The 23961-nt window shown below is 40.9% G+C and overlaps 1 protein-coding gene across 7 annotated transcripts in view; it reads left to right on the top strand.

Moving 5' to 3' along the window:
* TLN2 (talin 2) overlaps window positions 1-23961 on the top strand; it is a 447276-nt gene that overhangs the window by 257634 nt on the left and 165681 nt on the right. For all 7 annotated transcript variants that reach the window (XM_043555274.1, XM_043555273.1, XM_043555271.1 and 4 more), the window contains 5 exons: window positions 8588-8651; window positions 9699-9803; window positions 17163-17318; window positions 21533-21634; window positions 22552-22628. In XM_043555274.1, the coding sequence (XP_043411209.1) occupies window positions 8588-8651; window positions 9699-9803; window positions 17163-17318; window positions 21533-21634; window positions 22552-22628 (504 nt within the window). The remainder of the gene's footprint in view (window positions 1-8587; window positions 8652-9698; window positions 9804-17162; window positions 17319-21532; window positions 21635-22551; window positions 22629-23961) is intronic.

Here is a 23961-nt window from a genome sequence, read left to right as displayed (position 1 = left end):
ATTTTTCTCTTGGCGTTTGTTCAAACTCCTATTCCTTCTTTGGACTTGGTCTTTGGAATAATTTGGCTGTGGATTGTGTTTTCAAACTAACGGTGAAGGAGGCATTTCAGCTTGTGGGTTTTTTTTTAACATTTATTTTTGAGAGACAGAGACAGAACACGAGTGGGGGAGGGGCAGAGAAAGGGGGAGACACAGAAACTGAAGCAGCCTCCAGGCTCTGAGCTATCAGCACAGAGCCCAATGTGGGGCTTGAACTCATGAACCGCGAGATCATGACCTGAGCCAGAGTCGAATGGTTAACCCATTGAGCCACCCAGGGGCCCCGCAGCTTGTGTTTTTCATCCGTTCTGTCTTACCTCCTGTTCCTTACCATTACCAGCCCGTAGTTTCTTTAGTGTTTGCCTCTGCCATTGTGTGCCTGACAGCCTAGGACTCTCCTATTGCTTTGAGAAGGCCATGACTGTCCAGTGGTGCCTTCATGTTCCCCTTTAGCAGCAGCCTCCTAAAGCTGGTGCCTACCTCCCTAACTACTTTCAGACTCCAGGACTTTCAAACCAGTTGCTGTCTGCCCCAAGTTGCCTCTGAGCCCCCGGACAGGTTCCAGTCCTTAGACAAAAGGGCATAGCGATTGGTTCGGGAGCTTGGAACTGCTGTGTGGCTGAGGTTAGGTCCTCAAACCCTTTCCCGAGCTGCTTCCATGCCATCTCCACTCTACACTTCTTACCACTTTAAGTGTTTCCCAGCTCAAAAGATGTTTCCTTCCTCCCCTGTCATCACCACAGTTAGCCAGGATTTAACCAGTACCCTCAATTGCACAGATATATTCGTCTTTGACTCTGGCTTCAAATTCTAGTGTGTCTGATTCCATCACTTGAGCTTTCAGCCCACAGTGTTAGTGGTTCTCCAAATTCAGCATACATCACAATTATGTGGAGTGCTCGTTAAAACTCACAGTGCAGGGCTTTGCTTCCAGAGCCCCTCCTTCGGCAGGTCCATGATGAATCCTGAAATTTGTCCCTTCTGAGCCATTTCCAGATAGTGCTGATGCTGATGGTCCTGGGACCAGGCTTTGAGAACTTTAGGTGCTATCAAATTTGAAATGTTGTTGCTGGCCGTTTGGTGATTTACCATGAAGGTGGCACTTAGTAAACCTGGGTGTTACAGTGTCCTGTGGGTGACACTGCCCCCCTGCTTATACCCTTCTGCTTTCCCACCCCTCTAAGTCTCCACCCTTTGCTGGGTAAACACCTGACTGCTTTGTGTGTTCCTTTCTGAGAAATAACACTCCTAGGAAGGAATCTATCTACTTTGCAGATGATCGCACCAGCTTAGAGAATGGTGACTTGGCTGTGCTCATGCACTTGGGGCAGCTCTGGGACCAGTGAGAAGCAGGTCCACATTTCTCAAAATCAAAGCTGACTCATATACTTGTATATGTCTTGCCAGACCATAGAATATCTTTAAGATCCCTCTTTTGGAATTTCTTGAAGAAGCAGCTTTAATTTTATATTAAAAAAAGTGAATATCTAGATTTGAGTCTAGACCCTGCTCCCCCAAATGTGTTGATTAAATTCCCCTTGTTCAGTGGCTTCTGGACATTTCTAAAAATTGCTACTGCTATGGTAGTTTTCATCATTACATGATTTGGTGTTTCTTGTGTTTTATTCTTTGTGTCAAGGTTCTGAAATACTGATCACATGGTAGATTTGTTGATTAAAGGATAACTTGGAAGGATCAGAGTGTTGAGTGGCTAGGAGTGTGGTGTCTGGAGACCATAGAAGAGGCTTAAGTTATTGGTTGTGGTTAAGGACAACATAGCATCACTGAACCTCATTTTTCATGTACAAAATAGGATATTTTCTTCCAAGGGCTTTTGTCAGAATTTAATTAATCTAATATATGTAAAGCACCTGAAACAGTGTTTGACTTTAATAAACAGCCGCTATTAACAGAAATCCTCTATCAACATAGTTTTAGGCTGTTGATAATTCAAAAAGACATTTAAAGTACAGAATATAGGATATCTACATCTCTGAAACCTTACAATTAAACTTGCCACTTCTGCGTTCGCTTGCTCGTCTTTTGGTGAAAGACCAAAGTTTTTTCTTGTTGCGGATCCCCTTGGTTAGGGTTCTTTTGTTGTTTTCTTTGGATGAACCCCGTCACCTAGGAGAGAATTGAAAGACAATCCTGAAGCAATCCGAAGATGAGCTATTTTTAGATTTTTGTGGTTTCCTCTTTTCAGTATTTTACAGTTGTCGCACATCTAGTAACTTTTTTAAAATGTTTACCTTTCTTAAGCATTCAGTAGCTTTCTTTTTGTACCAGGTTAGCAGTTTCTGGGCGGTGCTGGCTTATTACATTATCATGTGATGCATGGTCAGCAGCAAGGGTGGACAAAAAACACAGCTGAGTTGGCCACTGGCTACAGACTTTCAATTTCTCATTGATCTTGAGCGTGTAAGAAGAGCTCAAATTAGCCCGCCATCCTAGGGAAATGAAGGATGTTATAAGTGCACCCAGAAAAAGGTGTTCTTTAAAAGGCTCGGGGTAACAGAAACCCATGGGGGAAGGGAAGGTAAAAAAAAAAAAAAGAGGTTAGAGTGGGAGAGAGCCAAAACATAAGAGACTGTTAAAAACTGAGAACAAACTGAGGGTTGATGGGGGGTGGGAGGGAGGGGAGGGTGGGTGATGGGTATTGAGGAGGGCACCTTTTGGGATGAGCACTGGGTGTTGTATGGAAACCAATTTGACAATAAATTTCATATATTAAAAAATAAATAAATAAATAACAGGCTCGGGGTAAGGTTTGGAGGAGGAGACTGCTACCCTTTTAAGAAGGGAATATTGAAGGACGCAGTAGGAGGGACTTTGCTTGGCCAGAGCCTGCTTAATTAAGAGAAAAATGTCCAATCAGGTTTGACAGTCTGACCCATTTTCTCAAAGAAGCCTGACAGATTTCACTTGCATGCATGTCCCAGATGCTTAGGAGCTTTCCAAGCTCGGGTTTGGTAATCACAACAGCAACTGGGCTGGAACTGCTGCATTGCTGGCTGGCGGGCAGGGGTGACAGGCTGCCTGCTCCCCCTAGCTTCACTCTGACACTGTGAACTTTGCTGATTTACTGGAGAAAAACACATGCCACACATGGGCACACACACACTTCATATTTTCAAATACCTTACAATAAACTCCCAAGTCAACTCCTGTGACATCAAGGCTGAACCTCTAGTGCAAGCTTCTGGAAGTTGTTTTCTGTACCGACTGAAGGATGGGAATGTCACTTTGCAGAGTTCGAACAGAGGCATCTTGTTGCCACACAGAACTTTGCTGACATTAATGCCCAACGTGTTCTACCCCTGCCTGGCCACTGGACACTGCCATCTGGCATTCTTCTAGTAAAAGCCATTGTTGTGAGGGGTTGGCTCGGGTCCCTTTTGGGATGCTTTGGGTTACCATAGCCAAGCCTCCCTTTGTTGGTAGCACAACAGCTGCTGTCCAGTGGTCCACTCGTGATGGTTTTTCACTGTTATTTTCAGCGTGCTTCTGAGGAAAACTGTGTTGTTGGGTAGATCCGCTCTTGCTCTGGGAAGTCAGAAGCTCTCAGTCCTAACCAGTCCTGTGACCTCAGCTAAGTTACTTGACTTCTCTGTAACTCAGTCTTGTGTGTGTGTGTGTGTGTGTGTGTGTGTGTGTGTGTGTGTGAGAGAGAGAGAGAGAGAGAGAGAGAGAGAGAGATCGATCGATCTTGGTGCATTCCAGTTCTCAATCACATTTTTGTCCATGAAGTTGCTTAATGATAGTCATAACATCCAAGGTGCTGCTGCTTAGATCGTTCTTAGACCCTGCCCTTGCTGACTGACTTGGGCTCTGAAGAAATCCAGATTGCTCTGCCCCTAGATCCCTGAAATTCCAGAAAACGTACTTAAAACTTTTGCCAATGGAAATGGTTTGCAGATTGACCAGGCTTCATTATTCAAGTGTTAGTGTAGTCAGAATCTGGCCTCACAGTACCTCCCCTCTATGTTTTTGCTGGAGTATTGTTTTAAAACATTTGTTTACTTCTGAGACAGAGAGCAGGTGCACAAGCAGGGGAGGGGCAGAGAGAGAGGGACAGAGGATCCAATGTGGACTGTGAGCTGACAGCAGAGAGCCCGATGCAGGGCTTGAACTCATGAACCATGAGATCATGACCTGGGCAGAAATCAAGAGTCAGAGGCTTAGCTGACTGAGCCACCCAGGTGCCCCCCCTTGCTGGAGTATTTTAGAGCAAATTCCAGGCAGCGTATTATTTCATCTCTAAGTACTTCAGTATGTTTTTCTGGCAAATAAAAAAAACCAAACTTAAACACATATAACCAGAAATCTATCCTAACACCTAACACAATTAAAAATAATTCTGGGATGCCTGGGGTGGCTCAGTTAAGCCTCCACTCTTGATTTCAGCTCAGGTCATGATCTCATGGTTCACGGAGTGGAGCCCTTCGTTGGGCTCTGTGCTGACAACACAGAGCCTGCCTAGGATTCTCTGTCTCCCTCTCTCTCTCTGCCCTTCCCCCGCTTGCACACATGTGCTCTCTACTCTCTAAAAACAAACTTAAAAAAATAATCCCATAATATCATCTAATACCCTGACACTGTTAAATTTCCCTCCAGTGTCTCACAAATAACATTTTACTTCATATCAGGATTCAGACACAGCCTACAAATTCTATTTGGTTGATATGGGTTTTTGTGTTTTCTATTTTTTTTTTAAAAAAAGCTTTATGGAGATGCAGTTTACATACAATATAATTTGCCCATTTATAATGTATGGTGTTTTTAGTGTATTCACAAGATTGTGCAACCATCACCCAATCTAATTTTAGAACACTTGTCCCTCCTGATATAAACCATTTGTCTATTCGCAGCCATTCCTCAAATCCCCATCCCCACCCCCAGCCTCTGCAAGCACTGATCCTATCTATAGATTTGCCTATTCCAGAAATTTCCTATACATGATACCACATCATATGTGGTCTCTTGTAATGGACTTCTTCCACTTAGCACAGTGTTTCCATGTTGGCTCTTGTATCACACTTAATTGCTTTTTATTGCTGAATAATGTTCCATCATGTGGATCAACCACATTTTGTTTATCCCTTCATTAGTTGATGGACATTTGAGTTGCTTCTACCTTTTGGCTATAACAAATACTAGGAACGTTCATATACAGATGTTTGTGTCAACATGTTTGCATTTTTCATGGATACATGCCTAGGATTAGAATTGCTGTCTAATATTTTGAGAGACTACCAAGTTGTTTTCCACAGCAGCTGCACCATTTTACATTCCCACCAGCAATGCATGATTCCAATTTCTCCATATCGTTGCCAACATTTATTGTCCATTTTGTTATTGTAGCCCTCTTAGTGGATATGTGGTATCATACTGTAATTTTCTTTTAATGTCCCTAGTGGCTACTGATATTAGGTATATTTCATGTGCCTTTGGCCAATTGTGTATCTTCAGAAAAAATGTTTTTACGGATCCCCTTCCCATTTTTTGATTGGGTTGTCTTTTCATTGTTAGGTTGTAAGATTTCTTACGTATTCAGGATATAAGTCCCTTATCAGGGACGACATTAATTTGCAATGTCGTCTCCCATTTTGCGGGATACTTCCTCACTTTCTTGATGATATCACTTGGACTTAGGGATTTTTTATTTTGATGTAGTCATACTTTTTCTTTTACTGAATGTGCTTTTGTTACTGTATCTTAAGTCTTGGTCTAACTCAGGGTCATAAGGTTTTATTCCTATATTCTGTTTTATCCGTATATTCTAAGAGTTTTACAGTTTTAGCTTAGATGTAGGTCTCTGATCCATTTGGGGTTACTTTTTGTGTTTGGTGTGAAGTAGAGGGTCAACTTCATAGTTTTACTTATGGATATCCAGTTGTCTCAACATCATTTGTTAAAAAGACGATTCTGTTCCCAGTGAAAAACGACTCCTTTGCGGTAACTTAACCAGCTATAAAGGTAAAGGTTAATTTCTCGACTCTTGATTCTATTCCATTGACCTGTCTATTCTTAGGTCAGTACTCCACTGTTTTTATTACTGTAGCTTTGTGGTAAATATGTTTTTTGAAACTCTTTTAATCGGTTACTATGTCCTCTTTTTCATATCTACCACCAAGCTGTTTATTTGTGAGGAAACTGGGTTCTCTTTATAGAATTGCCTAACTTAGACTTGGGCTTATTGTACCCTGGTGGTATCACTTACCATGTTCTTCTCTCTTTTTGTAAACCAATATTTAGATTTAACATCTTAATTAAATTCAGGTTAAATTATATTTTTACTTGCTCTTTATTGCCAAGAATACTTCCTGGGTGGGGCTGTATATTTCCTGTTACATCAGTTAGGAGACATGTGCTGTCTGGTTATCCTACTTTGATTGATAACAAAATCGATTAAGTGGGTTTGAATCAGACTGAACCATCTCCATTAACTTGTCACTTACTGATTTTAGCAGCCACTCAGCCTTGTTTTGATCTATTGCTTATTTCATTAGAAGCTATAAAATGATGATTTTGGACTCCTTTTCTTCTTCTCTATTGGTTAGCTTTGTTTCTTGCCCTAAATCAGTTTTCAGTAAGAGTTGATGCCCTAGCCACCTATTAAGGTGACCACTGATTATTTTAAAGGATCTTTATGGGATTTCATAGATCTTTGTTTTTACCCATTGTGGTCATCAATTTTTATGACATTCTGATTGCCCCATAGCATGAAATTAGCTATATGATGTGTGGCATTTGCTTGAAAATAATCCTGGGGAGGGAATAGGTGAAGTCAGGAATGGCCGTGAATTAAAATTGTTGAAGCTCCATGGTGGAGTCATCATCTCTCTTCTTTTGTAGAAGGTTTTACACATCATCCTCTTACTGGCCAATGGTTACCCCTTGATGTCAGTCCAGTGTCCTTTTGATAGCTTCTTTGATCTCAGGCCTAAGAAGCCCCAAGAACATTTGATACATTTCCTACCCCAGAGTTAGAATCAGTCACTTCTCCAGGGATTCTTGATTCCTTTTAGCAAGAAATGGTATTTGGAGGCCGCCTGGTTGAGGCCTTGGGGGGTACTCATTGCCACCTTGCCTTTAGCTCCCTCTGTGGACATACTAAAAAATGTTTTTCAGAAAAAAGAATGAATCAGACATTCAGACCAGTATGTCCAATTTGAATGAAAGATTGCAAGATTTTCAGTTAGCTTTTTTGTTTTTTGGGTTTGTTTTTTTTTTTTTTTTGCTTTATTTTGATCTGCTAACAAGTTTGGTTTCTTACAACTAACGTAATTACCATTTACTTTATCTTAATTATATATCATGCAATATAACCTAATTTTGTAGTGTGTGGTGTATTTGTGTGTTTAGTAGAGAAAGGGTAGTAGTTTTAAAATAAAGCTATCAATATTTAGTATGTCTTCTGCAGTTCATTTTAACTTTAAGACCTATCTCACGAGGGATGTATACTTAAAAGACTTTTTTCCAATGTTATTTAAAGTCATTTTTCTCCCTGTAGTTAGACTGTCAACTTGATAAACTGCTAGGTTGATTTTTTTCAGTTTGCTTTGGATTTTTAGGGGTTGAATTTTTTCCCTCCGCTTTGTGATTCTAGGTGGTTCTAAAGTGATAACTGTAACACAAGGAATATCCAGAGGTTTTTTTTCCATCCTTGTTCCCTTTGCGCCGTTTTTCCCTTGTTTCCATAGAGAATCATTTTAGTTAGTACTAGGTGTATCCTTGTATTGTTTTAAAAATACACATTAACGATATAAAATGAAAAATGCTTTCTTTCCTTTATCACAAAGACACTCTTGTACCCTTTGCTTTGTCATTTCATGATGTATCATGGAATTTCTTTCTTCTTTTTTTTTTATTTAAAATTTTTTTTTCCCCAACATTTTTTTTTTTTGGGGGGGACAGAGAGAGACAGAGCATGAACGGGGGAGGGGCAGAGAGAGAGGGAGACACAGAATCGGAAACAGGCTCCAGGCTCCGAGCCATCAGCCCAGAGCCTGACGCGGGGCTCGAACTCCCGGACCGCGAGATCGTGACCTGGCTGAAGTCGGACGCTTAACCGACTGCGCCACCCAGGCGCCCCTATTTAAAATTTTTTAATGTTTATTTATTTTTGAGAGAGAGAGAGAGAGACAGAAAGTGAGTGGGGGAGGAACAGAGAGAGAGGGAGACATAGAATCTGAAGCAGGCTTCAGGCTCTGAGCTGTCAGCACAGAGCCCATCGCAGGGCCCGAACCCATGAACCGTGAGATCATGACCTGAGCCGAAGTCAGATGCTTAACCGACTGAGCCACCCAGGTGCCCCTGGAATTTCTTTCTTCTTAACGTTAGTTTGTTCTTTATATCAGACTGGTTTTATATTTGTGTCCTATTGAAGTGCCTTGTGGGATGTGATAGTCCATTCTTAATTTGTACCATCAAATACTGGGAGAGTTAGTGAACTGAGTTGTACAAAAAGTTTGTTTTCTTTGCTTCACATCATAGAACAAATGCCTTACTTTTTTTTTTTTTTTTTTTTTGTATTCTCTCTCAGTCTAAAGGAATTCCTGCCCAAAGAATACATCAAGCAGAGAGGAGCTGAAAAGAGAATATTTCAGGTATTGGAAATATACAGAACTTTATTATTCCTCTCACTCCCTATCTCATCTATTAGTATGAGAGGGGCCTCTGCACCTAATAGTTTCATACCCCGTGCATGTACTCTACTTATATCATAAATGATTAGTGGCTCAAGAGTAAAGAAGCTGACAGTTCTACTCTGGGCAGATTTATTATCTTAATCCGTACCTTCTTGCTAAAGGTTACTTAGTCCTTCTGAGAAAAATGTGCATACATTTAATTTTAAAGGCATTATCTTGGTAGCATGGAAACAAGGTGATTTGCTATTAAAATGCACTGAGGAAGAAGCTACAAGTAGCTTCTTTGTCCTGATATTTGTCCTTTGAAGCTTGGAATTTGAAAATTTGTATCTTTTTAAAATCTGTTTTTTTTCCCCCTAAAAGAGAGTTGTATGTTCTAGGCCAAGAGTGAAAAAAAAAAAAAAAAAAAAAAAAGCCCTATTATCAGCTTTGCCATGCAACAATCACACCAGTGAATCCAGAATATCAGTCGCTTTTGGTACTGAAATGTAAATATAAGTTGAAATAGAAATTTCCTGTGTATAAAACTTTTTTTTTACCCTGTCTTGTTTCCAAGCCCTCTAATATGCAGGTATTTATATATCTGGGTCTTTGGGAAACTGCATATTTTGCATGCATGTTAGAATTATACCTCTCCTGGAGAACATTGTTGTAGCTCTCATTGAAAGCATTGCTTCTGAACCTATTGGGATATGGAGTTCTCCAAGAAGTTGATGACACTCAGGGACCCTGGTCTGCCATGCTGCCCTGTGGGAACTGCTGTGTATAGTTACAACATCTCTAGGGAGTTTGGGGTCCAGTTCTAGTTAACAAGCCCTGCATTCGAGCTTTCTCTGTGCTCCGGTCCTTGGTCAGCCGGTACATGGGTCACGGAGAGGTCTGCAACACAAAACTTGATGACTGATCATTCCCAGCAACTGTACGTGGCATATATCTTAACCACCTCTCCCAAGTCCACCTGCTGGCAGAACTCCAATAACTGATCCTTGCTGCTGTCACTTGTAGGAGCATAAGAACTGTGGAGAGATGAGCGAAATAGAAGCCAAGGTCAAGTATGTGAAACTCGCCCGATCCCTCCGGACGTACGGTGTGTCCTTTTTCCTGGTGAAGGTAAGTGGGCAGGGTGCAGAGGGGGTTTGCCTCTACCACCTCCGCTATTAAAGTATCTGCTATCAAGCTGGGTTTGTTGTCCTTAGACCCCTAGTATTTGCGGATGAAGCAGCTGGCCAGTGGTGACCAGTTTAGCCATGGGACAGACATGAAGTGTGTGAGCTCTAAGGCTGGTGAGGGAGCCTGGCCGCCCACAGGCCTCCAGGTACTTGTGTCTTGCCTTGGCACAGACGTTGATGGTACAACGTCACCGAAGGGGCACGTTTATGTCTGCTTGTGAACACTCTCCTTTGGAAGTGTTTGACTTTAAGATTACCAAGAACGCCCTGGACTATGTGCAGGCTGTTGATCACTGCATACCGAATTGATGTGGTGAACGCAGCACTTACTTTGTATAATTGACCTGAGGTGGGCGATTTTTTGTGGCCGTCAGATCTCTTTTCATGGGAATTGTGTGCCTTCCTACTAGAAGGAAAAAGGTGGGTCTTTGAAATTCAAGACTAAGGCCCTTGATGGGTGTGTTCCTAGGTGGACTGGAAAGTACTCTCATTAGCTTCTTTCCCCCTTGGTCCATCCTGACCTCACATACTCTATTTTAGTCATCTCACTAATAGGTTTCATTGATTTCCACTTGTTTTGCTGTGATTCTTGGCTTCCTGCCTTTTGCCCTTGGCCCTGGAGAAAACTCCACCCTGTGGTGGGGTTTCTCATGTTGCTTTACACAGAGGGGAGTATTACCCACTGAGCTGCAGCTGCTTTCAGGGACAGAAGTCCCAAGGCCAGAGTCAGAGTGATTTAAGGAGGTTGCTCTCCCCACAGCTCAAGAGAACTGGAGAAGAAGAAAGTTATACTGTCCTCTAGGATGTTTGGGGATAGAGATGATTTTCTTGACTCAACTCCCCACTGGAGGAAGCTGCCTCATTTGGGCTGAGAAGAAACAAAGATGTTACACTGAAAAGAAAGTGATCTGCTTCATGCTGAGGAGTTCCTTAAACTGAACAGCTCTCGGTTTTACACCCGAAAATGCCAGAGCCTTTGCAAATGATGAATGCATAGGTGAATCACTGTGTTTTTCAGAAAAACAATTTAGAAGCTGAATTTTTTATATTTAGTGTGAGTTTGTAACTATCCATGAAGTTTTGAATGGGGCTGACACCTTATCGTTAAAAATGACTCCATCCCCCAAGACAGCAACAGGAACATAGAGTAAACAGTTACGTGCCAAGGATATCTTACTCAAACCTGTCAGCAGCCCCCTGGAAGAACTACCATAACTTTCTTTTTACAAATGAGAAAAAGAGGCCCCGAAAGATCAAATGAGTTAGCTGGGGCCCAAGGCTAATACCTGAAGGAGGCAGGACTTGAATTGAGGTATCTCTGATTTCAAAGACCTTATTCCCTGCCTTTGCACTCTGCTGCTTGGCTGAGGTGAGCCCGTTGGAACTGTAGTCACCTGCTCTCATCACCCCAGCTCTTACATCATCACCATGAACGGATGGCAAGGTCTTCTTGTTATAGAAGAAAAAGCTGCTTTTCATGGATGATTCTGAAGAACAGTAGATGACAGCTGAGTCCCAGTACCTAAGAGGTTAAACAGGTTCTCGGCATGTCTGATGCTTTGGCGTCGGTTTCCATGTTCTTGAGTTTTTCTGTAGTCCTTTATGTGTAAAATTCACCTCTTGCGTTCGTATCGTTTTCCATTAATACCATCACACTTGATACAGTCAGTTCCAGTGATGTGCATGTAGCTCAGGAAGTTTAGGAAAATACGTAGCACACAGCAAACTACACGTAATAATTAGGAAGGGCACTTGAGCAGCAGTTCCAGAAAAAATAAAATGTTCCCCAAGGATAATTTAGGGCCTGAGAAAAATATGCTTATGGTAGTAGAATAATTAGAGACTGAGCACAGATCTTGTTATTGCAAGGTCTTGCAGATTTACACAAAGAAAAACTTCTTTTACAAAAGCTTTTAAGGCAAAATAAGAAAATAACGGAAATTGCCTTTCTCCCTCTCTCTCTCTTCTCCTTTTCTTCTTCCTTTCTTGTCTTTGTTATTTTTTTTTTAAATTAACATCCCTTTGAAGAAAGGCCAAGATCAATTTTCATATGCATGTTAGGTATTCAAATTTTGGTTTTCTTCAGTTTTAATTTTGTGACTTGATCAAAGTGAGCAACCTGCCCACTTTAATATTTTGCCCAGTGGTCCTATTTGTACACATTTAAAAATGTTTTCATAATATTTCTTTTTATAAATGTTTATTTATTTTGAGAAAGTGAGCAAGCCTGAGCAAGGTAGGAACAGAGAGAGAGAGAAAGATAGGGAATCCCAAGTAGGCTCCATACTCTGTCAGCATAGAGCTGGATGCAGGGCTTGATCTCACACACTGTGAGATCATGACCTGAGCCAAAACCAAGAGTCAGATGCTTAACCAGCTGAGTCGCACAGGTGCCCCTAAAATTGATCCTAATAAATAGTTTGCATGACCTCAGTTTGCGCTATTTTAAAATTAGTACAGCTGAGGAGTAATTTCATATTATGAATTATGAACCTTAATCAGATCAATAGGTCAAATCAGATGGCCTCATATCCAGTGAAATATCTATAAAAGAAATACAGAAAACAGTCCCATTTACAACAGCATCAGAAACAATAAATTACTTAGGAATAAATTTAGTCAAGAAAGTCAAAGATATACACACTGAAAACTTTAAGGCACTGGTAAAAGAAATTTGAAAATGACACAATAAATGGAAAGATGTCCCAGGTTCATGGATTAGAACAGTTAATATTATTTTTTTAAACATTTATTTACTATTGAGAGACAGAGACAGAGCATGAGCATGGGAGGGACAGAGAGAGGGAGACACAAAATCCAAAGCAGGCTCCAGGCTCTGAGCTGTCAGCACAGAGCCTGAAGCAGGGCTCAAACTCACAAACCAAGAGATCATGACCTGAGCCAAAGTCAGATGCTTAATCGACTAAACCACCCAGGCGCCCCTAGAACAGTTAATATTATTAAATCAACTATTCATTTAGCATAATTTCAGCCTACAGGTTTATGTACATGTTGTAACAATATACACGGTTATTTTAACTTTTAGAGTTATTTTTAAAATCAGTAAGTTGGTCAAGTAAATGTACAAACGTATGTCAATGTAATGAATTCATACGTGCGTGTGTATAGATAAGCACAATCATTTAAGACATAGGATGAAAAGACGTCCCACATAGAATAGCGCGTGCGTGCGCGCACACACGCACACACATTGTATGGCTAAGGGATAGTAAGTTTTTTAAAAGTATAAATAACATAACAGATTTCTTTAGAACCCCAACCTAAACATGCTATTAATTGTGAAAGAGTTGCATTGGCATAATTTAGGAAGTTAAAAATGAGTGAACAGCTTCTCAATCCTTATTTATATAGGCTATTAGAAATGTAAATAAGTCAATGAAATTACAACTTATGAAACATTTTAATATTGATAGTGAACACAATCATAACCTTAAGATTAATCATAGATATTCTCAGAGTGGTTAGATATGTTTATAGGTGCTTCTATCATGTTTTCGTCCATATCCATAAACATGTTGTCCTAATATTCAGAGCATTATATTTTGTTGTTATAAAAGGAAGTGCCTGGGTGTTGGGAGTCAGGAAGATTGGCCTGGAGTCCAGGAAAGCAGCATACATCTATGTGGGAAACAGCAGAAACTCGTATGACTTTGAGAGCCCTCCATAAGCCCCCTCAGCCTCAATTTCTTTCATCTGAAAACTTGTGTTCATGGCTTGTAGAGTGTAGTGCCTGGAAAGTAAGGATATTTGATAAATTTTAGATTATCCCAGCCCCTTAACTCTGTCCACATCTTCCTTATCCCTGGCTCCTGAATCTTTCAACTTCTAACGGGCTTTTAGCATCCATGATGTAGAGCAAGAGTTGAAGTTTTCCAGTAAAGGGCCAAATAGTTCATCTTAGCCTTTGCAGGCCATACTATTCATCTGTGCCCATGTGGCCTGAAAGCAGCCATAGACAATACCTAAATGAATGAACTTGGTTAGATGCCTGTAAAGCTTTACTTATGGGCTCTGAAATTTGAATTTCATATAATTTTTACATGTCATATAGTATTGTTCCTCTTGTGATTTTTTTTTTCAACTGCTTAAAAATGGAAAATTCACTCTTAGCTCTTAGGTCATAAAAAAGCAGGCAAAAAGCGGGTGTTAGCACCGGCTGAGTTTGCTGACTCTGATGTAGAGAATGTCCATAAGCCATATAATGAGTCCATAGGGAACAGCTTTATGTGGCAGTATTCTCAGTGGCTAAGAACATATGCTTTGAAAAGAAAGATCTAGATTTGGATTCTGGTTTTGCCACTTAGTTTTACCTTAGGTAAGTTACTTTACCTTCTATCTCTACGCCTGTTGGCTTACCTGTAAAATTGTGACATTTTATGAAGTTTAAATGAGATAATATAAAAAAAAAAAATGAGATTTCCATGAACGGAAGCTATAAATGTCTACAGGCTTCCTCTTTCATTGGCTCCTTTTGCATTTTATCTTGATCTGCTAATCAAAACCCCATGAGCAAGGATAAGGCATTTACCATGAACTGCAAAGGATCTTGTTTTATTCCAAGAAATTACTGTGCAAACCTGTCTCATTTATAAATTTGTCTTGAATTTTCCCTGTGGCCACAACCAGAGCCTTGAGGTGAGATACCTGGGGACTGACCCTCTTCTCCCCTTAACTGTAAAAACATCACAGAGGGGCATTCGGAGCCTCTCGGGATCATGAATTAAGTCGAGATAGATTGCCAGCTGCTAGAGAAAAATGGCCAGTGAACAGGATCTTTAACACTGTTTTGCTTTTGAACAGCCATCCCTTTCTTCTATGCCCCTAAAAGAAATATGTGTGCTGATAACAGAGCAGAGCATATAAGCCAGCACTTTGGAACCAAGCCAAGGTAGAATTTTCGTGAGCACAGTTGGATCACAGGTTTAGGCCACATCCAAATCAGGGGCCTAGAGCCAATGGATGCCAAAAGCTTAACCCTCTTGGATCCTCTCACACATTTCTGAATCTCCCATGTAAAGCACAGGTGATGTGAGAATCAGCCAATCGCCACACCAGTGGGAAGAGTCAGAAGAAGAGCAGGCTTGACCACAACCAGCCGCCAGGGCTGAGGCCACAGTCATGGTTGAGATGCGCCAGAAAGAGGAGGGGTGGGGCTTGTTAATGAATCCTGCCCCTTCTTGGTAGAATGCGGACTTTCTCCTGCCTCTAAGTTATGCAAGCCCAAGACACCTTCAAAACAAAATCAACCTAATGAGGACCACCTGGAGAGAAGTTTCTACAGAAGTGCGGCTACAGTCCCTGTGTGTGTCTGTGCATGAGAGACCGGTCTTTACTGGGGCCTGCCCGGCCTGTTTGCTTCTGGAGATGAAAGGATGCTGGTCTGTGTAGCCGAAGGTTGGAAAGGCCAGGTGTAGGGTGGGCTGAGATTGGGAGATACAGGGAGGAAGAAGGCACCTCTCCTAACCTGGAGGCTCTACCGCTGTGGGTCTAAGGCAGGACTTCATAGAAGAACCAACGTGGGTAGCTCTGAGCTGAGTGCTTCTTGATTTTAACTTTCTCCAGCTGCTGTGCATTTTGTGGGCAGGCCCTGAAGCAATTTTATCCTTGACAGTGGTCTCTGGTGCTGGGTTTCAGCATTTTCTGAGTTTCTTCTATCCCCTTCCCCCTAATCATGATCTTCTGACGGAATGCCCACTCTACGTTGTTTGCTTGTTCACTATGATTTCCTCTCCTGTCCAGAGTGAGCTCCTCAAGGGTCAGGGTAATCTGTCACAATTCTGTATTCCCTCACCCCAGAGCCCCTCGCGGGGCGGTGCAGATGGAAAAGGCTGAAAGCAACAGCTGCAAACCATATTTTATTTCATCTCCTCTTCCTGGTCCCAGCGGCTGGGCTCGTGCCAACCCTATGTGACTCACTGCCTAGAACTTCTTCACCTAAATCTCAATGTGGCTCCTGAAGCCAGATTAGACTAGCTGGCATCACCCACCCTGCATGGATTTCACCCCTTTGGGCACCAGCCTCTCCTTACAAAGAATCTGACTCTTCTCAGGGTTCATTTCTTAAGCACCGAGGGCTTCTTCCCCTGCCTTATTCCCTTTCTCAGACACCCACACAGATTCCCAATCTTATTCTCTCCTCCTCCTGGGAGGAAGCTGGAGCTGTGCATTGACCTTCACTGTCAGATGGCTTATGAACTACCAGTGGGGGCTGCAGCCGGGAGGGGTGGGGGGGTGGATTTTTGTCTTTTCTCTGATTTCACCAGAATACAGTACACTATTGTAGACAGACCACTTTGGAAGTCAGAGACAGTTTTGAGCTACTCAAATTTGTGTTCAAATCATGGCTTTACTGCTCACTACTATTTGCCTTGGACAAGTGGCTGTTCTCTTCATTTGCAAAATGAGAAGGATGATCCCAACGTTTGAGTGTTGCCCTGAAAATTAATGGATAATATTAACTACCTAGCACATGTCTATTATTTTAAAATTGCCTATCCCTTTGTATGCATACAGAATTGGTGTGTGGTAATTTGTAAGTCTATTCCTCCGAGAATAATGATTTAGGCGTTGCTAGGTTTCAGCAAATATTTGGGAAGTTGTTTTTTTTTTTTTCCCTGATAACAATAGAAATAAATGTGAAATTATTTCTTAAGGGAAGTTTTAAGTGAATCGATTTTAAATGAAATTTGAAGAACAAGGAAAAAAGCACAAGAAAATTAATACAAATCATTTGAGATGATCATCGTGACCATTTTATCATGTAATGAAATTTTTATTTTTAAATTTTTTTTGAATTTTACTTTAAAAATTTGTTTTTAAAATTTTATTTTATGTAAGATCATGCTATACAAACGGTTTTTGCTTTATACTCTCTTGCAAACTTATTGCCGTGAATCCAATTGTTTTCCAATCATATTTTTTTAAACAATTTTATGTTTATTTCTTAGAGTGTGCAAGTGGGGGAGAGGGGCAAAGGGGGGTGGAGAGGGAGAGAAAGAGAGAGAATCCAGGCTCCAGACTCAGTATGGAGCCCAACTTAAGACTCAATCCCACGACCCTGGGATCATGACCTGAGTGAAAATCAAGCGTCAGACATTGGACCAACTGAGCCTCCCAGGAACCCCTCCAATCATAGGATTGTTAATGGTTGTAGAATACTTGGCTACTTGACTATATATACCCTGATTTACTTAAGAAATCCCCTGTTGTTGAATTTTTTAGTTGTTTCTAGTTTTTCACTGTGATAAACTGTAGCTATGCTTGGTATTTCCTGTTTCAGGAAAAGATGAAAGGCAAGAACAAGCTTGTGCCTCGCTTGCTGGGCATCACTAAGGACTCGGTGATGCGCGTGGATGAGAAGACCAAGGAAGTGCTACAGGAGTGGCCGCTCACCACCGTCAAGCGCTGGGCAGCCTCACCCAAGAGCTTCACGCTGGTACAGACTGGCAACAGGGAGGACTAACATGGCCTTGGGTGGTTCTGTGGGGCAGGAGAGGGGATGCAAGCCCCTTGAGTTTCTCAGGGAGCAGTGTGGAGAGAGACAGAGGTGGAAATTCAGGGACAGCAGGGACTGGTCCAGTCTTCTAGGTTCCTGATGTTGTGTCTAAGCATGCCCTAACAGGAAACTTTCTAATGCTCAGAGGCTGATCCAAGGTTCCCTCTTTATCTAATTGTTTTGGAAGTTCCTGAGCATTGTGACATCTCACTGAGGTGTGTTTTCCCAACCTGCCTAGAAACAGCATGCTGTATAGTGGCAATGGCATAGACTTTGGGGTAGTATTCAAAAGCAGCTGGTCATTTCCCAGTTCTGTACCCTCGCCCGAGTCGCCTGTCCACTCTGAGACTTAATGTCATTAGCTTTAACAAGGGGATCATAATATGTGTTTGACACAGTTGCTAAGATCAAACAAGATGATGATGATAAAGTTCGCAGTGTGAAATATGTGGAAAGTAGGGAGAATGTAGTCGTCCCAGGCCTTCGGACCTTAATAGTTGTTAGCAGAGTATAGTTGTGTTGTTACCTTAACTATTGCTACGTTGACATGTGAGAATTGATAGGGCTGTTATTTTGTAGCGCTAGTTGAGTAATAAGAGACATCAGTGTTGAAATTTGTCCATTTCCTTAGCGCTCCTGAAGTGTACTATCCTCTAGCTCTAGTGAAATATCAGCTTGAAATATCAGCTTGTATCTAGGTAAGATCTCCCAATAGGCCATCAAAAAAAAAAAAGGGTATAAGGAAGGGGTTTTACAGGGAGTCTTTAGTTATCTAGTTTGATCAGTGGTTCATAGACTCTTGCCACTTGGAAGGAATCTTCAGAAAATATACCTTCTTCTATCCTGTAGTCAGTAACAGCTGTCGGTACATGGCCTTTACAAAGGGGTATTCCTACTTAGAGAACAGTATCCTTGTCTTACGTGACAGGAAGTTGTGAATAACTTGTGAAACAGAAAAATCAAGACATCTATATAACCATGTTATTTATAAGAAACTGCTGAAAGGGTTCAAGGTAGTTGCCTGTGGGAATGGGAGGGGTGGAGAGTAAAGATGGGAATGGCTAGGGCAGGGGCCCACTGTATTTTATTATATACCTTTTAGTGCTATTGGTCCTTTAAAACTAGGTCCAATTTCCACTTTGTTGAAAACAAAAAGTTACTTTGAAGATAATAGTGATGAGTTGCAGTAACTACCTCAAGCACAAGAGAGAAAGAATATCATCAATGCCGTTTATTAAAGGTGAATTAAAGTTTGTCACATGTGATATTTCTTTCCACTCCGAGCCTTAATTTAACTTCCAAATGTTGGAGATTCTCCTGTTGTCTTCCTGTTAATGATTTTTAGTTTGATTCTGTTTTGGTTGAAGGACATACTTTGTATAATGTCAAGTCTTAGAATTTTAAGATTTGTTTTCCATCCCAGGATATGGTTCTTCTAGGAGATGTTCCCTGAGTACTTGACAGGAGTGTTCTGTAAATGTCAGTTAAACCTTGTTAGTTGATGGTGTTGTTCCAGTCTTCGGTATCCCAATAAGAATTACAGATTTTTCTATTTCTTTTTTCATCTTTATCACTTTTTACCTCATGTGTTTTGAAGCTCTCTTGGTGCCTGCACATTTAAGATCCCTCTGTCATGTTCATGGAGAGATTGTTTTATCATTATATTCTTCTGTTCCTAATACATTTTTTGCTCTGAAGTCTGCTTTGTCTTGATAGAGCCATTCATGCTTTTTAAAATTAATGTTTGCATGATATATCGTTTCATCCTTTTACTTTCAACCTACCTATATTGTACTTGAGATAAGTTTTTTGTAGAGTGCATAAAGTTGGATTGTGCTTTCTTTTAATCCACTTTGTCAATCTATTTTAATTGGCCTATTTAAACCATTTTTATTTCAGTCTAGTTATTGATATGTTAGGGCTTAACGCTACCATTTTATAGTACTTTTGTCTTTATGCTCCCTCTGCTTATATTTCCTCTGTTTTCCTTCTTTTAGGTTATATAAACATTTTTTAAAGCTCCATTTTTATTTCTTAATAATGTTGCAAACCTATATCTTTGCTTAGTGTTCTTAGTGATCTAGATATTACCATATACATAAGAAAATCAAAGCCTACAGGTGTGGATGCTTACACTTTAAGAAAAGTCTAGAAACCTCACTTCTATTTTGGTCTCTTTACACTCTTCGCTTTTTGAATTTAACTCTTCAAAGAAATACTTCTGTATCCATTGAACACCACATGAGATGGTATTAGACCTTCGCTTCAACCATAGAATATAATTAAAGAAAACTCATGAGGTGAAGGAGAGGTTACTACATTTACTTCTATTTGTATTTATCCCACTGTTGTTTTCTTTGGAAACTTCCCAGCCTTCTTCTGTTACCAGTTTCTTTGTTTGAAGAGCTTCCTTTAGTCATTTTTTAATGATAAGTAGATTTTTTTTAAAGATAAGTAGTCATTTTTTAAAGATAAGTAGATTTACTCACAACAGATTCTCTTACTTTTCCTTCATCTGAGAATGTCCTTATTTCCCTTTGGTTCATAAAGGATAATTTTGATAGGTATAGTATTTAATATTGACAGTTCTTTTAGCCCTTGAAAAATGTGCTGCTTCTTTTTGGCCTCCTTGCTTTCAGAGTAGAAGTGGTCATTCAAGTTGGTGTTCATTAGTAGATAATGTGTCCCTTCCTTAAGTTGTTGGTATGGATTTATTAGGAGTTGTTCTATTTGGATTGTGATCAGCTTCTTGAGTTTGTAGCTGTATCTCTTTAATTTGGGAAAATTTTCAGCCATTATTTCTTTTAATACTTTTTTTTGTCCCACATTCTCTCACTGTGGGATTCTGATGATATGAGTGTTACATCTTTTGTTATTGCCCTCCCAGATCCCTGAAGGTCTGGTTTGTAAGTTGTTTGTTTGTTTGTTTGTTGGCTTTTGTTTAGTCTCTATTCTTTTTACTGTTCAAACTGACTAAATTTTATTAATCTTTTTGTCAAGTTTACTGACTATATGCTCTGTCGTCTCCACAGTGTTTACCTTATCATGTGAGTTTTTCTGTTTTGGTTATTACATTTTTTCACTTTCATAATTTTTATATGGTTCTTCTCACTTGTTTCTTTCTTGAAACCTCCTTTTTGTATCAGGAGAATTTGTAATTGATCATCGAAACATTTTTTATGACGGTTGCTTTAAAATCTTTATCAGATAATTTTAATATCTGATTCAGCTCAGTATTGGCATCCATTGATGATCTTTTCTTACTCATATCATAGTTGCTTTGGTTCTTGATATGAGTAGTGATTTTTTTTTTAATTATAGCTGGACACGTTGGTTATTAAGTTAGACTCTTCATCTTCATTTTTGTTGTATCTGACAATCACCTTGTTTAGATTTAGTGTGTAGTGTTGTGGCCTCCTTTTGTGGGCTTTGCTTACAATGACAGCTTATTTTCTGAGCCCTGGCAGTGCTATTCTGGATTGCTTTGTTGTGACGCTACTGGGGTTCCTGCTCAAACCCTGATGGTGCTGTTTGGGAAAGCACTTCCTTGGAGCACCCGCTGTTGCTGTGTGGCCTTTGTTGGGGTAGGCAGAAGCCACAGGCCTGTCTCTGTGTCTCCCAGTGGGTGGAGGGCAGGAAGACAGAAGGCCTCACTGTGACTGCTGCTGCAAAAGGGCCAGACCACCTGCCTGTCTGGGTCGTGGAGCAGGGACTGGGATGCTGGGCTTCTCCTGCTCAGCAGCTGCTGAACACCAGCCCAGGTTTTGAAGCTGGGTTGAGACTCTCAGATAGATCTCTTTTGGGCTTTTCCTCTCCTGGTCCTTTGGCGGGAAAGAACAGATTTTTGAAATCCTGCCTGTTGGAGGTTCTGGGTTTCAGGCACCCATCCTTGAGGCTAATAGATTATAAAAGAAAACCCAAGAACTCCCCAGACAGTGGTTTCTCAAGTACTGTGGTTTCTAGCCAGTCTACCTTTCCAGCTTTCAGAGCCCTTTTACTACTTGTTGAACAAATTATAGGGTGTTCATTTGTGTTTAGAAGCAAAGAGAAAGGAAAAGCGAGTCTATGTCATCTTGCTCCCAGACTGGACCCGTTTACCTTTAAAACTGCGGAAATATAACATAGTTCTATTTCTTCTAATGCTGTCTTTTCAGGATTTTGGGGAGTATCAAGAAAGCTACTATTCAGTACAAACCACTGAGGGAGAGCAAATATCCCAGCTGATTGCAGGCTACATCGACATCATCCTCAAAAAGGTATTTCATACTGATGCACGTTGGAAAAGCTGCTGTTTTAGAACACTGAATGATGTTGCTCCCTGGGTGGGGAGAGTGGAACCTAATTTGAATTACTTGATTCACGAATTTAATATTAGTGTTCAGATCACTTGCGTGTGCAGTCCTTTGTCTCAAGATCCTACGAGAACTTGCATTTTAGCTGCAGTTCATATTTATGTTATTACTGCCAGGTAGTGAACAGTAGTGCCTCACTTAGCTGTTGAATGAGACTAGCTAACCCCTCAGCAGCTTCCTCTCTAGGTAGTTAGGTTATGCCTTCTAGCCTCTTTAGAAACCCACGTTGAGGGGCGCCTGGGTGGCTCAGTCGGTTGAGTGACCGACTTCGGCTCAGGTCATGATCTCACAGTTTGTGAGTTCGAGCCCCACGTTGGGCTCTGTGCTGACAGCTCGGAGCCTGGAGCCTGCTTCCGATTCTGGGTCTCCCTCTCTCTCTGCCCCTCCCCCTCTCATGCTCTGTCTCTCTCTGTCTCAGAAATAAATAAACATTAAAAAAAAAAAAAACCCAGGTTGAGGGTCTGAAAATGTTCTTGGTATTTTTCCTGAAAATTTTTTTTTACCAATTTTAACGGGGTTATATGCCATAGCGGCCTGCTATGATTGACCACGACTTCAAGATACAGCCCACTGAGATAACCAAGTTCTACCAGAACATCAGTATATCTACTAGGACATCTCTATATTACGTTAAATAATGTATTTCGTATCGCTTTTGTTTTTGTTCACCTATCCCTTCGTCCAATAAAGGAATTTTGGGTAAACCTCAATATTGTTGCTTGTGTGTAGCTCCTTCTAAAAGGTATCTTCAGAGGTTCTGGTGTCAAAACCTGCTGACTTTGTGGGTTCTTGTTCTTGTTTTTGGTCTCGTTCTACCTCAGAAACAAAGCAAAGATAGATTTGGATTAGAGGGGGATGAGGAGTCGACTATGCTGGAAGAGTCTGTTTCCCCGAAGAAGTAAGTATTATTAAGAATGCTGGAGAACCCCCTTCTCCCTAAATGGGCAGGTTTCTTCGTGCCACCTCGGGGCTCAGTTACCCTGAAGTCCGAAACATGGTGGAGGTGACAGTGGATGATATAGAGGAGTCTTCTGGAAGTGTGGTCCCCAGACCATCGTTTTCAGTGTTGAGTATGTCTTGTGGGAGGAGGCGGCTATGGATTTCAGGGAGACACTGAGCAAGATGTGGTCTTTAACTCCCATCTTTGGACACAGTGAGTATTCGTGAATCCTCTTCTGCAAGAGCTCAGTGAAATCTGATAACCTGCGTCATTTTCATCAAAGGCTGGAGAGTGGGCCTCTGTTTAGTTATGTGCCCGTGGGGCAGGGGTCTAGCCGATGGAGGCGTCACTGTTTATAGAACTCTTACTACGTGCCACGTGTGTCATGAGGCAGCACAAATGGTTAAAAACATGGACTCTGGAGCCAGATTTAAGTGGGTTCAAATGTCAGGTCTCTTTTTTTTTCATGTGTGGCCTTGGGGACATTACACATTTCTTCTGCCCCTTCATCTCAACTGTAAAGTGAGAATAAGGATAGTACCACCTTGTAAGTCTTATTTGGATGATTCAGTTGTTAATAAAGCATGTAAAATGATGCCTGGCACATTATAAATGTTTCCTGCTCTTATCATCATTTTCAATTCAGAATAGTCTCAATTTAACTTCATTTTATAGGTGAAGAACCTGAGATGTATTAAAATTAAATAACATCTAATTAGCGATACTTTGGGGAAGTCTGAGCACTTGCTCCTGTTACATTACGTAGAGCATTATAATAATAAGTCATCTTGTCTACACTCTGTGTATCTAGCATGCTGTCTCCTTTGATCCCAATAACACCCCCCCGATGTAAGAGGTAGACCAGATATCATTGCCAGTTCATGACTGAAGAAACCAAAGCTCGCAGAAGTTACTTGAGATGCATACATGTGGCAGAGTCAGGAATCAGTTCGGATCTTGTGATGTTTCTTCTAGGACACTGCCAGAAAGTTCTAGCATATTCAAGCATATCGAACTTGCTAAGTCATAATAATTGCATCTCTAACATTTCCACACTCCGTCACTTTATCCCAATTTGCTTCATAATTACCTTGAAGGTGATTTTCCTTGTGTCCCCTATTTTAGTACACAGTTTGGAACCAAACGTGATGTGATGCATTTCACATCCTTGCTGCCCTCTTGAAGAACATCTTAAGTCCTTGGAATTACTAATGACTGTAGATGGAAATCAGTAAGCTAGTGCTTTTTGGCAGGGTGAGTTGTTCCCTCAGAGGGCTGTGTTGCACTTGGA

Source organism: Prionailurus bengalensis, chromosome B3 (genome assembly GCF_016509475.1).
Source record: "Prionailurus bengalensis isolate Pbe53 chromosome B3, Fcat_Pben_1.1_paternal_pri, whole genome shotgun sequence".
NCBI lineage: Eukaryota > Metazoa > Chordata > Mammalia > Carnivora > Felidae > Prionailurus > Prionailurus bengalensis.
Note: the sequence above shows the minus strand (reverse complement) of the source record. Positions and strands in the feature narration are given on the sequence as shown.